At 48.4% G+C, this 17,666-nt stretch overlaps 1 protein-coding gene across 1 annotated transcript in view; it reads left to right on the top strand.

Moving 5' to 3' along the window:
• YLPM1 (YLP motif containing 1) overlaps nucleotides 1-17,666 on the top strand; it is a 500,153-nt gene that overhangs the window by 48,506 nt on the left and 433,981 nt on the right. Inside the window, 1 exon segment of the mRNA XM_033952197.1 lies at nucleotides 9,390-9,584. Within this exon segment, the coding sequence (XP_033808088.1) occupies nucleotides 9,390-9,584 (195 nt within the window).

The following is a 17,666-nucleotide window of genomic DNA, read 5'->3' as shown; positions in this document are numbered from 1 at the left end:
ACTCCTGCTGGAACATTGGTCAAAGACTTGGCAACTAAGTTTCAATGCCAAAAAATGCAAGGTCATGCACCTTGGTGGCAAAAATCCATGCAGGACTTATACCCTAAATGGTGAGATCCTAGCAAGGACTGTAGCAGAACATGACTTGGGGGTGATCATTAGTGAAGACATGAAGACTACCAATCAAGTGGAGAAAGCTTCATCCAGGGCTAGACAAATCATGGGCTGTATTCGTAGAAGTTTCATCAGTCGTAAGCCCGAGATCATAATTCCGTTGTACAGATCCATGGTGAGACCCCCATCTGGAATACTGTGTACAATTCTGGAGTTATGATGCCGTTGTACAGAGCCATGGTGAGGCCTCACTTGGAGTACTGTGTTCAGTTTTGGAGACCACACTACCGAAAGGACGTGCTGAGGATCGAGTCGGTTCAGCGAACGGCCACCAGGATGGCCTTGGGGCTCAAGGATCTCACGTATGAAGAAAGATTTAAAAAATTGCGGCTGTACTCACTTGAGGAAAGAAGAGAACGGGGAGATATGATTGAAACATATAAGTACATCACGGGACGCATCGAGTCAGAAGATGATATCTTCTGGCTCATGGGACCCTCGACCACCAGAGGGCATCCTCTGAAAATCAGGGGAGGGAAGTTTCATGGCGACTCCAGGAAGTACTTCTTCACCGAAAGAGTAGTGGATCATTGGAACAGACTCCCACTCCAGGTGATAAAGGCCAGCAGCGTGACAGATTTTAAGAGAAAATGGGATACTCACGTGGGATCTTTAAGGGAGTAAATTCAGGGGGGGTGGATACTTGGAATGGGCAGACTTGGTGGGCTATAGCCCTTTTCTGCTGCTTTTTTCTATGTTTCTATGACACCATGCATTTGCCTAATCCTCTTGCGGAGTCTCTTTGCCTGCCTCTGCACAAACTTCTCGACCAAACGTTCATGAGATGTTTTGAAACGCCATACTCCATTCCTGCGGTCCCTGGCAAGTTGGATGCCCGGTACCGCACGGTTCATCACAAGGGGTTCGAGGGCTCTCAACTCTCTCACCAGTCCCTGCTGGTTGAATCCTCCCTCAAGCGGTCTCATCCGTCCCAGGTGTACGCCTCGGTGCCTCCGGGTTGCGAAGGCAGAAAAATGGATAAGTTTGGGAGGCGAATATACCAGAACTCGATGATGGCTTCCCGAGTTCTGAATTATACTTTTCATTTTGCAACTTATTTGGAGTTCTTCCTGCCTGTGCTTCGGAATTCACACCTTACATTGAATCTCAGGCTCGCTTTGAATTTGAGGAAGTAGTTGCTTCACTGTCCCAGCTACGTCTCCAGTTGATGCAATCCTCTTACGATGCCTTTGAGCTTTCGGCACGGGCTGCTGCCTGTTCTGTGGCTATGCGTCGATTGGCATGGCTTCGGACCATTGACATGGACCCGAACCTCCAAGACAGACTTGCCAATGTTCCTTGTGCGGGAGCGGATTTATTTGACGAGTCCATCGAGACTGTGACGAAGAAGCTGTCTGACCATGAAAAATCCTTTCAGTCCATTCTTCGGCCCAAGCCTAAGCCTCAGCCTCAACAGTCTCGAGCTGCTAGACCGCCTTTGATCTATCAGCGGCGTTATACTCCGAGGCAAGTTCCGGCTGCGAGACAACCGGCGAAGAGACAGCCTCCATAGAAGGCTCAACAGAAGCCTCAACCGTCTACTGTCCCCAAGGCTCCTCAGCCTTTTTGACTCTCTCTTAGGGAGCATAACCAACCTCGTTCTGCCATCCCCTGTTTTCCCCATTGGGGGTCGCCTCCATCATTTTTTCCATCGATGGACGGCTATCACCACCGACCTCTGGGTCCTTACCATCATCAGGGAGGAGTACTCTCTTAAGTTCCATCGGGTTCCCCCGGACCACCCTCCAAGAGAGTATCCTTCCAACTTGACACAGACCGCGCTTCTTCTTCAGGAAGCTCAGGCTTTGCGCCATCGAGCCGGTCCCTGTGGACCAACACAACCGGGGGTTTTACTCCCGGTACTTCCTCGTCCCGAAGAAGACGGGTGACCTGCGACCCATTCTGGACCTCAGGGTCCTCAACAAGTTCTTGGTCAAGGAGAGGTTTCGCATGCTGACCCTTGCTTCTCTCTATCCTCTCCTCGAGCAGAACGACTGGTTATGCTCTCTAGATCTCAAGGAGGCCTACACTCACATTCCCATTCATCCGGCCTCTCGCAAGTTCCTCAGATTTCGGGTGGAACATCTGCACCTGCAATATCGAGTGCTTCCATTCGGCCTGTCCTCGTCTCCCAGAGTCTTCACAAAGTGTCTGGTAGTAGTGGCTGCTGCACTCCGGAACAGGGGTCTTCAGGTATTTCCCTACCTCGACGACTGGCTCATCAAGGCCCCCTCAGCTCCAGAGGTCATTTCGGCGACCCTGGCAACAATTTGCTTCCTGCAGAGTTTGGGCTTCGAGATCAACTTTCCCAAATCTCATCTTCAGCCTACTCAGTCTCTCCCCTTCATCGGGGCGGTCCTGGATACCATTCAACTCAGAGCGTTCCTTCCTCCTCAACGCATGGAAGCTCTTCTTCATCTCTGCCAGTCGGTATCTTCTCGCCAGTCCATCTCAGCGAGACACATGATGGTGCTCCTGGGCCACATAGCCTCGACAGTTCATGTGACGCCTTTTGCCAGACTTCATCTCAGGATTCCTCAGTGGACCCTGGCTTCTCAATGGTCTCAGGTGTCAGACCCGTTGACTCGACACATCACAGTCACTCCTGCTCTTCGGCAGTCTATGCTTTGGTGGATGACCTCTTCGAATCTATCCAGACGTTTGCTGTTTCACACTCCTCCCCACCAGAAGGTCCTCACCACCGATTCTTCGACCTATGCATGGGGAGCTCATCTGGATGGTTTTCGCACTCAGGGATTCTGGACCAGTGCGGACCGACTCCATCAAATCAGTCTTCTGGAGCTCAGAGCCATCTTCAATGCTCTTCAAGCTTTTCAACATCTGCTTCACGACATGGTGGTCCTCATTCGCACAGACAATCAGGTCGCCATGTATTATGTCAACAAGCAGGGGGGCACGGGCTCGGCCTCCCTCTGCCAGGAAGCTCTCAGAGTCTGGGATTGGGCGGTTCGCCACAACGCCTTCCTCAAAGCTGTCTACATTCAGGGGAAGGACAATGTCTTGGCGGACAACTTAAGTCGTCTCCTCCAGCCTCACGAATGGACACTCCATTCCAGCCCCCTTCATCAGATCTTTGCACAGTGGGGAACGCCTCAGATAGACCTCTTTGCTGCTCCCCACAACTTCAAACTACCTCAATTTTGCTCCAGGATCTACACTCCTCATCGTCTCGAGACAGATGCCTTTCTACTGGATTGGGGAACTCGCTTTCTGTATGCGTTTCCTCTATTTCCTCTCATTCAAAAGACTCTGGTCAAATTGAAATCCGACCATGCCACCATGATTCTAATAGCTCTTCGATGGCCCAGACAACCTTGGTACTCTCTTCTACTTCAACTCAGCAGCAGGGAGCCATTCCTTCTCCCAGTGTTTCCTTCACTGCTTACTCAGCATCAGGGATCTCTACTTCATCCCAACCTGCAGTCTCTCCACCTGACAGCTTGGTTCCTTTCAACGTAACTTCTCACCAGTTTTCCCAGGCGGTGAGGGAGGTGCTGGAGGCTTCCAGGAAGCCTGCTACTCGACAATGCTACTCCCAAAAGTGGACTAGATTCTCTTCCTGGTGTGTTTCTAATCGTAAGGAGCCTCTGCGAGCCTCCCTGTCTTCTGTATTGGACTATCTTCTACACCTGTCTTAGTCTGGCCTCAAGTCTACATCTATACGAGTCCACCTGAGTGCTATTGCGGCTTTCCATCAGCCTCTCCAAGGGAAACCTCTCTCGGCTCATCCTGTGGTTTCAAGATTTATGAAAGGACTTTTCCATGTCAATCCTCCTCTCAAACTTCCTCCAGTGGTTTGGGATCTTAATGTGGTTCTTTCTCATCTTATGAAACCTCCTTTTGAGCCTCTCAACAAGGCTCAACTGAAGTTGCTCACTTGGAAAGTGGTTTTTCTGGTGGCCCTCACGTCTGCTTGCAGAGTCAGTGAGTTTCAGGCCTTGGTGGCGGATCCACCTTTCACAGTATTCCATCATGACAAGGTGGTCCTCCGCACTCATCCGAAATTCCTGCCTAAAATGGTCTCTGAATTTTATCTCAACCAATCCATTGTTCTTCCAGTGTTTTTTCCAAAGCCTCATTCTCATCCTGGAGAATCAGCTCTTCACACTCTGGACTGTAAACGTGCTTTGGCTTTCTACTTGGATCGCACCAAACCACACAGAACTGCTCCTCAACTTTTCGTCTCCTTTGATCCAAACAAGTTGGGACAACCTGTATCGAAGCGCACCATCTCCAACTGGATGGCGGCTTGTATCTCTTTCTGCTATGCCCAGGCTGGATTACCCCTTCCCTGTAAGGTCACAGCCCATAAGGTCAGAGCAATGGCGGCCTCTGTAGCCTTCCTCAGATTGACACCGATTGAGGAGATTTGTAAGGCTGCCACTTGGTCCTCGGTTCATACATTCACCTCTCATTATTGTCTGGATACTTTCTCCAGAAGGGATGGACAGTTTGGCCAAACGGTGTTACAAAATTTATTCTCCTAAGTTGCCAACTCTCCCACCATCCCATTGAGGTTAGCTTGGAGGTCACCCACTAGTGAGAATACCTGCCTGCTTGTCCTGGGATAAAGCAATGTTACTTACCGTAACAGTTGTTATCCAGGGACAGCAGGCAGCTATTCTCACGTCCCACCCACCTCCCCTGGGTTGGCTTCTCGGCTAGCTACCTGAACTGAGGAGACACGCCCGGAGCATCGGGCGGGAAGGCACTGGCGCATGCGCGGTGCGGGCATCTCGAAACTTCTGAGTTTCTTCAAGCAAGACATGCTTGCAAGATGTCCGTATCGGGGCTCTGTCGGATGACATCACCCACTAGTGAGAATAGCTGCCTGCTGTCCCTGGATAACAACTGTTACGGTAAGTAACATTGCTAAATGGCCCACACTTTCCTTCTGTTTGCCTGCCCAGGGTTCCCGCAAAGGTGTGGGGGGGGGGGGTGTCCGGTTGAGCTGCTCTTGCAGCACTGAGCTGGTTTTGTGGGTTTTTTGTTTTTTTTTAAATCTGCTCGTTTAAATCTGCTAGTACAGGTTGTGTTTTGTTTTTGTATAGTTAAGTAAGTTGTAAAGTTGTAAAGAATGTTTCCTTTATACGTTAATAAAGATAAGTATATAAAATCATACCTGTTTGAGGCTTTTATGGATGCTGCGGTGACGGTGACGGGGCGGTGAATGAGATGGTAGTGGCAGTGACAGGGCGGTGAAAGGGGTGACTATGATGGGGCGGTGCAGAGGATGGTGGGCCGGGGATGGTGCAGTGACGGGGAAAAATTTTTTCCCCGTGTCATTCTCTAATCTATATATCTATGTCCCTGGATAACACCTGTTATGGTAAGTAACTGTGCTTTCTGGTTGTTTGAGAGTTATATTAAAAATAGGCCTAACTAATATTCTCTGGAGATAAGCAGGGGATATTCAGGCACACTTGTAGGTGAAGCCTGCTGACGAAGCGTATATGCCGGTGCTCTCCCCTAGCTAAGTAAGCTTTACACTTACTGGGCACGTGCAGAAGTCAGTACGCCCACCGCTCCTCCACTTGGAATGCCATTTTTTTTTCTAACCATCCTGACAGGTTGCTGCTCTCTCCTCAATTTCTTCACAATTAAAAAAAAAAAAAAAAAGGAAGAGAATGAGGAAATAATAACAGAAAATATATAGTGGGTGAAAAAAACTCAACAAACAAATTTTGACTGAGGAGCCTGCTTGACAGCTCAATTTTAGCTGTCAAAACTTTCCCAGTTTCAGTGCCATTTATTTGAAACGGCAGGCGCTAGGACCACAAAGACTTTTTTTTCTGTTTCTTTCTTCAAGTCGCGATGTTTTGCGGCTCACAGCTTATGGACACCAGAAATTCACCTCAGGCAAGTCAGCCGCCTCTCCCTAAGGCCCTGTTTCGGCACTGCAGGGGGTGGGAAGCCAACGTTTGCCGATGCCGTTAGAATTTAAACCGGCAATATCGGCAGGGGAACTGAAAAAGAAGCCCCCGACACGGGACAGAAATCTGATGCCTTCCCCCCCCACCGGAATCTTCTTTGTTCCAGACTTCATCTTCACAAGCAGCAGGGGCTCCTCCCCCTGTCCAGCAGTACCCCTTATACCTTTCCTCATCCCCCCTTTCCAGCAGTACCCTTTCTCCCTTCCCTCCTCCCCCCAAGACCAGCAGTACCACTTCTCCCTTCCCTCCCCCCCCCCGACAGCAGTACCACTTCTCCCTTCCCTCCTCCCCCGCTGTCCAGCAGTACCACTCCTCTCTCTAGCCTAGCGGCAGTTCACTGTGTGCTTCGAGGATGCAGTGCGGGCCGGCCTATCAAAGGCCCTGAGGCTGCCTGATGAAAGCGCGGATATACTACTGCTAGCGGCAGCTGTGTCGCAAAGTAAAAAGCACACAGAGCTGCTGGTCTGGGGTGCAGAGAGAAGACAAGGAAGGCAGGAGTCTCGGCAGATATGCAACCATAAAAGTTAGTGCTGGCATACGTGACGGTAGGAGCAAGTCAGCTGACACAGGCGCCAGAGCCTCTCTTCCTGCCCCAGTGTGCCAAGGTACACTTAAAATATCAGAAAACACACTAGTGTGCCATGGCACACAGTTTGTGATACACTGCTGTAATGGAGCGAAGGAATTCTGTAGGGGCAACAGTTATGAGGGTATTGCAGTCTATCTGATCCTACTGTGACCTATCTCTTTCTAGATAGTTTTATTTTTTTGAGGCAGTAGTGGTAAATTTTTTATGATTCTGTGGAGTAATGGAAGCTACTTTAATTTCATCCAACTCCTGCTTTAAGTTTACAGAGCTCCTCTATCATACTAGCAAGCTAAAGACAGATGGGGCAAGCCTTAAGCCTCCAGATGGTGTGCCTTGGAATTAAAGCACCACAGTGATTGTATTGAATACAAGCCATCTTGACTGGTTGGAATGGGGATTGACTGAAGAGTATTCTTGATTATTGGGTTGTTTATAGATGAATTGCAAACCCAGGGTGTGGGGTGGAACTAAGTCTTGGTGAGTCAGCTAAGTTCCCTATGAAACAGTTCCTCTAGGAGAGGTTCGCAGTGAGACACTGGGATACAATCAAGTTCTGCTGGAATCTAATGTCCTCCTTTACATCCAAATATCCCCAATAAATCTAGCAGCTTCTCCAATATAATTTCTATCTGCACATTAAATGAGCTGTAAGACCAAAGCTACTTTCTTACCTAGGACTGGCAATGAACCTTGCAGCGCTTGTCCACAGTTAAGAAATCAAGTTAGCAAGTTTTAGAAAAGTTTTGTTTGTAAAGTCTATCCCCTCTAATATAAGCTAGGGGTGAGGGTCTCAGTATTAGAACTGTGTATGGCAGTCATCTTCATGATGAATTTGGCTCTTAGAGATGAAATTGTGTTTCTAGGCGGGTTAGGTTCAGGTAAAGTTGATAGGTCGTTACAACATTGCTTAAGAAATGCAAGGTTATGCATTTGGGCTGCAACTGAGGGAATGGTACAGTTTAGGGGATGAAGAACTTATGTATACAACAGAAGAGCGGGACTTGGGTGTGATTGTATGTGATGATCTTAAAGTGGCCAAACAGATTGAAAAGGTGACGGCGAAAGCTAGAGGGATGCTAGGGTGCATAAGGAAGTGGTATGGCCAGTAGGAAAAAGGAGGTATTGATGTCCCTGTATAAGACTCTGGTGAGACCTAATTTAGAATATTGTGTACAATTCTGGAGGCCGCACCTTCCAAAAGATATAAAGGAAGGCTTCTAAAATGGTATGTTGTCTTCATCATAAGGCATATGGGGACAGACTTAAAGATCTCAATCTGTATACTTTGGAGGAAAGGCGGGAGAGGGGAGATATGATAAGACACACTTAAACACCTCCGTAATGTAAATGCGCATGAGTTGAGTCTCTTTCATTTGAAAGGAAGCTCTGGAATGAGAGGGCATAGGATGAAGTTAAGAGGTGATACGTTCCGGAGGGTGGTAGATGCCTGGAACAGTCTCCCAGAAGAGGTGGTGGAAACAGAGACTGTGTCTGAATTCAAAGGGCCTGGGATAGGCAAGTGGGATCTCTTAGAGCAGGGGTGCCCACACATTTTTGGCTTGCGAGCTACTTTTAAAATGAGCAAGTCAAAATTATCAACCAACAATAAAAATTTAAAAAACACAAAGCACACTGTACGCAGAGAAAATATTAATTATCATTTGTATTTGGGGTTTTTTCAGAGGTCAAGGCAGCTGACTTTATGCAATGTCACCTCAGTAACAACTATACAAAAATAGACAAATATACCCCCTCCCTTTTTACTAAACCACGTTGCCTTTGCAATCTACTGGTCGATCACGATTGGGCACCCCTGTCTTAGAGAGAGGAAGAAATAATGATTACTGCGGATGAGCAGACTAGATGGGCCATTTGACCTTTATCTGCCATCATGTTTCTATGATACCTAACTTAAACCCTATTATGCTCAATGTGACCCATCAAAGAGCATTGAGGGGAGAAGCAGGATTTGAGCCCCGGCTTTCCTTGTTCTCAGCTTTCTGGATAACTGCTAGTCAGCTTCTTACATAAGAACATAAGAATTGCTGCTGCTGGGTCAGACCAGTGGTCCATCATGCCCAGCAGTCTGCTCACGCGGTGGCCCTCTGGTCAAAGACCAGCACCCTAACTGAGAGTAGCCGTACCTGCATACGTTCTGGTTCAGCAGGAACTTGTCTAACTTTGTCTTGAATCCCTGGAGGGTGTTTTCCCCTATGACAGACTCCGGAAGAGCGTTCCAGTTTTCTACCACTCTCTGGGTGAAGAAGAACTTCCAGACGTTCGTACGGAATCTATTCCCTTTCAACTTTGTCCTTATCTACTAAGTCTATTCCCTTCAGCACCTTGAATGTTTCGATCATGTCCTCTCTCAATCTTCTCTGTTCGAGGGAGAAAAGGCCCAGTTTCTCTAATCTTTCACTGTATGGCAACTCCTCCAGCCCCTTAACCATCTTAGTTGCTCTTCTCTGGACTCTCTCGAGTAGTACCGTGCCCTTCTTCATGTACATCTTCATGATACATCCAAGTGTAAGTTTTCTGTAAGGCAATATTTTTGTGTTTCTGGAGTTTTATTGTACACCTGTTAAAATTGTTTCTGTGCTACAAATGTTTAATACTTAGTCAGTATATCTGTTTTGTGATTGTAGCTAATTTTTTTTTTAATTTCTTGTTAGCCATCACTAAAACTGGCTGAAGATCCAGATGAGGAACAGCGATTGAAGCAGCTGCAGATGGCAGCAGCCCATTGGCAGCAGCATCAGCAGCACAGAGTGGGATACCAGTACCATACGATAATGCAGAAACAAACACGTTTACAGCAGCTCTTGCAGCAGTACCAGCAAATCATACAGCAGCCTCTCAACGTACAGGTCAGTTACCAAAGAGTAATACAGCAGGCAAAAAAAATAAAACCAGTTGTGAATCCCAGTATGCATTTTAATAGTACAGTGGAACCTTGGTTTGCGAGCATAATTCATTCCAGAAGCATGCTCGTATATCAAAGCGAGTTTCCCCATACAAAGTAAGGGAAACTCGGATGATTTGTTCCACATCCCCCCCGAGGCCACTGGCACGCTTCCACCCCACCACATCCCAAAAAGACCGGTGCTGAAAGAGCCTGCCACGCCCTCCACTGATCTCTGCTGGGTTGCTGCGGGGCTTTGAGCATCTGTGCATGCTCAAGGCCTTCTGGCTCCCACTCTTTCCAAGATTCTCATGAGATTCTCGGCATATAACTCAGAACTTTGATTCATCATACACAGCATGAAAATTGGGGTGGCACAATCCCAGCAGTATTCCATAGCATCTTAAAGAAAAAGGGAAAGTGAACAAAGTAAAAAAAATCACAAGTACAGCTTCAATACAACACATTGGTCATTGCTAATTAAAGAGCAGCATTGAGATTCATTAAGCATATGAGAACCAGACCATAGGAAGCTATGAAAGCAATAAATACATGCAGGACATATGTTTTTTCTTTTCAGGTTGTAGGTATAAGAGGCAAGCTATCAAAATAAAAATAAAGCATTAAAAGAAACTAATGACTTGACAGTAAATAATAAAAACAAAAGCACTGGCAAACTTGACAGGTTGATAACCTATAATTGGCATCACAGTATCTGCTATAATAAAACCCATAGCGCACAGTCGCACTTCAATCTTCATGATCCCTGCGTCTGTGATCTGTGCTTCTGTGCCACACATGCACAGTAGAAGGAGGCAGCGGTGGTTTCCCCATCACCCTCGGCGATGCTGGCTCCTTCTACTTCGCATGCGGAGGCACCTTAAGCACAGAGGCAGCAACCACTACAGCAACTCCCCCCCCCCCATCCTCACTCTGTCTAACACAGTGGTCTGAAACTCGCGGCCCCCCAGGTACTTTCCTGTGGCCCACAGCCTGGCCGGCTCCCTTACTGAAGTTATTTTTGAGTTCAAAGCTGCCGTGGTTGCTCCTCTCATGAGCTGCACCTGCGTTGGAAGTCTCTTTGACATCACGTCAGAGAGAATGCTTCCGACGTAGGCGTGGATCGTAAGAGGGCTTTGAACTCAAAAATAACTTTGGCAAGGGAGCCAGCCAGAAATGACAAAGTGAAATGCTGCTACCCTGCTGGGAAGGGGGGAGGGTGAAATGCTGCTGATACTGTACAGGGAAGGGGGGGAAATGCTGCTGCACAGGGAAGGGGGGGAATGCTACTGCTGCAACACTGGGAAATGGGGGGGGAGAAATGCTGCTGTACAGGGAAGTGGGGGGGAAATGCTGCTGCTGCACAGGGAAGTAGGGGGTGGAAATGCTGTTGCATAGGGAAGTGATGGGGGAAATGCTACTGCTGCTGCATAGGGAACTGGGGGTGAGAGGGAAAGGGGGCCAGGGAGCAATCTTGGTTTGCTTTGGTGGGGAGACAGAAGGGAGCCATGGAGAGAGACAGAAAGACAGGCAGGCAGGCAGCGCATGAGAACGAAAGACAGACAGACAGAGGGAAGGGAGAGAGACAGAAAGAAAGACAGACAAACAGAGGGGGCTAGGGAGAGAGACAGACATAAGAACATAAGAATTTGCCTCCGCTGGGTCAGACCAAAGGTCCATCGCGCCCAGCAGTCCGCACCCGCGGCGGCCCATCAGGTCCATGACCTGTCAGGTTATCATGATTTAGCCCTATAGCCCTCTTGCTTTTATCTATACTCTTTCCATGCTGATATCTACCCCTTTCTGTATCCCTCAATCCTCCTTTCAGGAATCCATCCAATCTTTCTTTGAATCCCCGTAGCGTACTCTGCCCGACCACTTCCTCCGGGAGCGTGTTCCATGTGTCCATAACCCTCTGCGTGAAGAAGAACCTCCTGGCATTGGCATTGTCCCCTTCCAGTTTCTCCGAGTGCCCTCTTGTGTTTGTGGTCCCCCGTAGTTTGAAGAATCTATCCTTGTCTATCTTCTCCATGCCCTTCATGATCTTGAAAGTTTCTATCATGTCACCCCTAAGCCTCCTCTTTTCCAGGGAGAAGAGCCCCAACTTGTCCAGCCTGTCAGTGTATGAACAGTCCTCCATATCAATTATCATTTTCGTAGCTCTTCTCTGGACCTTCTCAAGTATCGCCATATCTTTCTTGAGGTACGGCGACCAATATTGGACGCAGTACTCCAGATGCGGGCATACCATTGCACGATACAGTGGCATGATGACTTCCTTCATCCTGGTTGTAATTCCCTTCTTAATGATGCCCAGCATTCTGTTAGCTTTCTTCGAGGCCGCTGCACATTGTGCTGATGATTTCATTGTTGTGTCCACCAGTACACCCAAGTCCTTTTCAAGATTGCTCTCCCCCAGCAATGTTCCCCCCATTTTATAGCTGAACCTCGGGTTTCTTTTCCCTATATGCATGACCTTGCATTTTTATATGTTAAAGCACATTTGCCATTTGTTTGCCCATTCTTCCAGTTTGCTTAGGTCCATTTGCAGGTCTTTGCACTCCTCTGTGTTCCTAACTCTGCTGCAGAGTTTGGTGTCGTCAGCAAATTTTATAACTTCACACCTCGTCCCCGTTTCCAAGTCGTCGATAAATATATTGAACAGCAGTGGTCCCAGCACCGACCCCTGCGGAACACTGCTCGTGACTCTCTGTCAGTTGGAGTATTTGCCCTTCACTCCAACCCTTTGCTTTCTGCCGGCCAACCAGTGCCTGATCCATCTGTGTACATCCCCTCTCACCCCGTGGTTCCACAGCTTCTTAAGTAGCCGCTCATGGGGCACCTTGTCAAAGGCCTTTTGGAAGTCGAGATAAATGATATCTATGGATTCCCCTTTGTCCACCTGGCTGTTTATCCCTTCAAAGAAGTGCAGTAGGTTTGTTTGGTACAATCTTCCCTTGCAGAAGTCATGTTGGCTCGGTTTCAGCTGTCCATTTCTTTCTTTGTGTTCACAGATGCTATCCTTTATTAATGCTTCCATCATCTTGCCCGGAACCGAAGTCAAGCTCACCGGCCTGTAGTTCCCCGGGTCACCCCTCGATCCCTTTTTAAAGATAGGTGTGACATTCGCTAGCTTCCAGTCCTCCGGTACCTTCCCAGTGCTTAAGGATAGATTACAGATTTGTCGAAGTGTGTCCGCTATTTCCGTCCTCAGTTCTTTTAGTACCCTTGGGTGGATTCCGTCCGGGCCCGGTGATTTGTCACTTTTCAGTTTGTCTATCTGTCGGAGGACATCCTCATAGCTTACCTCTAAGGTCTCCAGTTTTTCATCCTGATCCCCACTTATGGTCTCCTCAGGTTCCGGTACATTGGAGGTGTCCTCACTTGTGAAGACTGACGAGAAGAACCAGTTTAGCCTATCGGCTACCTCTTTTTCCTGTTTGACCACTCCCTTTCTGTCTCCATCATCTAATGGACCCACCTCCTCCCTCGCTGGTTGTTTCCCTTTCACGTATCTGAAGAACGCTTTGAAGTTTCTTGCTTCCCCAGCAAGCCTCTCCTCGTATTGTTTCTTAGCATTTCTAACCACTCGGGAGGGAGACAGACAGCGGGAGGGAGAGAGATAGAAAGAAAGAAAGATAGCGGGAGGGAGAGAGAAAGAAAGGAAGAAAGAGACAGGGGCAGCGAGAGACACTGAAAGAAAGAAAGAAAGAAAGACAGACATATATTCTAGCACCCGTTAATGTAATGGGCTTAAACACTAGTAAAAACTTTAACAGGGTAACTTAAAAAGAATATACAGGATAAAACAATGAGTCCTTCACAGAAATAATGTCAGGATCCAAAAAGAAAATATAAAGTCCGGCAAAATGTCGGAATGGGCATAAACAAAACGTGGGAGAGAAAGTGTCCAAGAAATTAAAAGTTTATGATGCAGCATTTCAAGTCTATCAGTCTCTTTAAACTGGTAAGGTGCATTATCCCAGGACAAGCAGGCAGCATATTCTTGACTGATGGGTGACGTCACCGACAATTTTAGAGTGATTGCACTCTAAGAACTTGGAAAGTTCTAGCAGGCCGCACCACGCACGCGCGAGTGCCCTCCCGCCCGACGGAGGCGCGCGGTCCCCAGTTTCTTAGTTTCCGCGGAGCTAAGAAGACGCACTTTCAACGGCTGTTGAAAACTTTTTTCTCATTTGCCTTCCCGCTCGCGTAAACCTTTTCGGAATTTGTATTTCCCTTTTTTCTTTTCTTTTTTTATAATATAAAAAAAAAAAATTCTCTTTTTTTTTCCTCTCTTTTTCGGGTTCACCCCGGCGGGGCCTGCTGCCACCATCGAGGCCTCGGCCTTCGATTTGGCAGAAGCCGTTTTCACGTTCATGCCCCCCCCAACCCGGTTTTAAGAAATGCCAGCGGTGCGCAAGGCCCATTTCCCTCACTGACCTGCACAACTGGTGCTTACAGTGCCTGGGTCCTGACCATCGGGCGTCCACCTGCACCCGCTGTGCCACTCTAAAAAAGAGAACGTTAAAAAAACGCCAGATACAACAGCAACTTTTATTTGGTACCGAGATGTCTGATTCGGCGGCACCGGTCCCGACTTCGGCCCCGACGCAGTCGGCACCTACCTCATCGACGCCGTGCGACACCGTGCCGGCGTCGCATCCCTCAGGTAAGCCGGCTAAGAAGCCTTCCCCGCTGGAGCGTCCTCCGGTCTCAGTGGCAGCAAGCCCAATCCTGCCGACCTCGAGGCGCCCGCGGAAGCGCTCCGCTCCGATTGAAGTTAGCCCTTCGACCTCGGGTTCCTCTTCGGAGTGTAGAGCGTCACCAAAGGTACCGCAGAAGAAAAAAGCGATACCGGTGCCTTCGCTGGACGAGCGAATTGCCGCCATCCTGCAAGTACAGCTCAAAGAGCAATTGCAACAGCTCCTGCCTGCTCTTCTGACACCGAGCCTTCCAGTCCCGGTCCGGTCTGAGCTACCGGTACCGGCAGTGGAACAGCCTCTTTTATCGGCATCCACTTTGTCGGTACTGGTAAAAATAGCTTCCTCGGTATCCATGCCAGTTTTAGCTCCAGAACCGAGGTCTTTACACCAGGCGGTGCAAACTTCGGCACCGGCACGCCCGATGACATCTCCCGGTACCGTTTCTCAGAGGTCTGGTAAGTCGACTCACAAAACTCGACACCTAGAACCCTCCACACCGGAGTCACGGGAACGTAGCTTTCAAGTGAGGGACCCTGATCTGTGGGGTGATTCAGAGGAGCCTTTCCTCTCTGAGGGAGAGTGTTCGTCAGTGGACGAGGATCCTTCTGGTTTAGATCCATCATCCAAACCTGATGCAACTTCTTTCACCTCTTTTCTCAAAGAGATGTGCGACTCTCTCTCTATTCCCTTGGAGGCTGAATCCAAAAAGTCCAAGGCATTTCTCGATGCACTGGACTTTGACCAGCCTCCAAGGGAATTTCTCAAACTGCCTCTCCATGATATTTTGCGAGAGACTTTTTACAAAAATCTGGAGACACTCTTGACCATCCCAGGAGCTCCCCGCAAACTGGACTCCTTATATAAGGTCATACCTATTCCGGGCTTTGACAAACCACAACTCCCTCATGAATCATTGTTGGTGGAATCCACTCTAAAGAAATCCACGGGGGCTAGTGTGTACGCTTCTGTCCCTCCTGGCAGAGAAGGTAAGGCCATGGATATGTTTGGCAAGAGGTTGTATCAAAATGCGATGCTGGCAAACAGATCAGGGAACTATGCTTTCCATTTTTCATTCTACCTCAAGCATCTCATTCAGACTTTGTCATCTTTTGAGAAATACCTCCCTGATCGTAAGAGATCCGCCTTTCGCCAGACTTCTGCATTGCTCTTACAACTCCGCAAGTTCATGGTCAGATCAATCTATGACACATTTGAGCTGACCTCTAGGGCCACAGCTATGTCGGTGGCCATGCGGAGGCTGGCATGGCTTAGAGTTTCAGAACTCGACGTCAATCACCAAGATCGACTGGCCAATGCACCTTGCTTAGGGGATGAGCTGTTTGGAGAATCCATGGACTCCACTACTCAAAAACTCTCAGCTCATGAGACTCGATGGGACACTCTCCTTAAGACAAAGAAAAAGACCCCACCTACCAGGCCTTTTCGCCAGCAGTCGGCCTATCAATGTAGATTTGTGGCTCGTCCTTTACCACAGGCCCAGCAACAACCCAGGCGTCAGAGGCAACAGCAAAGGCAGGCTGCTAGACCTGCACAGCAGCAACAACAAGTGAAACCTCCTCCTTCACAAAAATCCACTCAACCCTTTTGACTTGGTTCTCCAGGACGTAGCCAGTCTTCCTCCTTCTGTCCACCTCCCACAGCCCATAGGAGGACGCCTTACTCATTTCATAAGCCGTTGGGAAATCATCACCTCGGATCAGTGGGTCCTCAACATCATCCGCCACGGCTACTCTCTCAATTTCCAGACTCTTCCTGCCCAAAGTCTGCCAAGAGTGTCTGCTTTGAACACTCCTCAGTCTTCCCTCCTTCTTCAAGAGGTTCAATCCCTCCTTCTTCTGAACGCCATAGAGGAAGTTCCTCTAGATCAAAAGGGGCAAGGATTCTACTCCTGTTATTTTCTGGTCCCCAAAAAAACAGGAGATCTCAGACCCATCCTAGATCTTCGCGATCTCAACAAATGTTTGGTCACAGAGAAATTCAGGATGCTTTCTCTAGCCACTCTTTATCCTCTTCTCAATCACGGCGACTGGCTATGCTCCCTAGATCTCAAAGAAGCATATACTCACATTCCGGTCAATCTGGCCTCCAGACAGTATCTCCGCTTCATGATCAACCATCGTCATTACCAATACAAGGTGCTACCCTTCGGTCTTGCCTCCTCTCCAAGAGTGTTCACCAAATGTCTGATTGTGGTAGCTGCTTTTCTACGCTCTCACCACCTTCAGGTGTTTCCTTACCTGGACGATTGGTTGATAAAGGCCAATTCTTCTCAGACAGTACTCCAGGCCACCAACCAAACCATCCTGTTTCTTCGACTTCTGGGGTTCTAGATCAATCTACCCAAATCTCATCTCATCCCCACTCAGAGACTTCAATTCATTGGAGCGGTGCTGGACACAGTCCTGATGAGAGCGTTCCTGCCGTCCAACCGTCTTCAAACTCTTCAATCTCTATGTCAGCAGGTACTTCCACAACGTTCCATCTCTGCCAAGCAAATGATGATACTCTTGGGTCACATGGCCTCTACAGTCCATGTCACACCCTTCGCACGTCTTCACCTGCGCACTCCTCAATGTACCCTAGCTACCCAGTGGTCCCAAGCGATGGATCCTTGCTCACGACACATATCTGTGACATCATCTCTGCGTCAGTCTCTACAATGGTGGTTGATATCCTCAAATCTCTCCAGAGGTCTTCTGTTCCATCTACCTCCTCATCAACTTGTCATCACCACCGATGCCTCCCCTTATGCCTGGGGAGCTCATTTGAACGAGTTCCAAACTCAAGGCCTTTGGACAGCCCAGGAAATGAAGCATCACATCAATTTCCTGGAACTCAGAGCGATGTTTTATGCCCTCAAGGCCTTCCAACATCTTCTCTTTCCTCAGGTCCTTCTGCTATGCACAGACAATCAAGTTGCAATGTACTACATCAACAAACAGGGTGGGACAGGCTCTCGCCTCTTGTGCCAGGAAGCCCAGAAGATTTGGGCTTGGGCCACAGATCACCAATTGTTCCTGAAGGCTGTCTACATTCAGGGAGAGCAGAATTCTTTAGCGGACAAACTCAGCAGAATTCTCCAACCTCACGAGTGGACACTCGATCCTTTGACTCTACAGTCCATCTTCACTCAGTGGGGCACTCCTCAGATAGACCTTTTTGCAGCTCCTCACAATCACCAGCTGCCCCTCTTCTGCTCCAGACTCTACACTCCCCAACGTCTGGCAGCAGATGTATTTCTTCTGGATTGGTCCAATCTGTTCCTCTATGCTTTCCCTCCTCTGCCTCTCATGTTACGAACCTTGTTCAAGATCAAGAGG

Source organism: Geotrypetes seraphini, chromosome 7 (genome assembly GCF_902459505.1).
Source record: "Geotrypetes seraphini chromosome 7, aGeoSer1.1, whole genome shotgun sequence".
Lineage (NCBI taxonomy): Eukaryota > Metazoa > Chordata > Amphibia > Gymnophiona > Dermophiidae > Geotrypetes > Geotrypetes seraphini.
The sequence above is the reverse complement of the archived record's forward strand: the minus strand, read 5'-3'. Positions and strand labels throughout refer to the sequence as shown.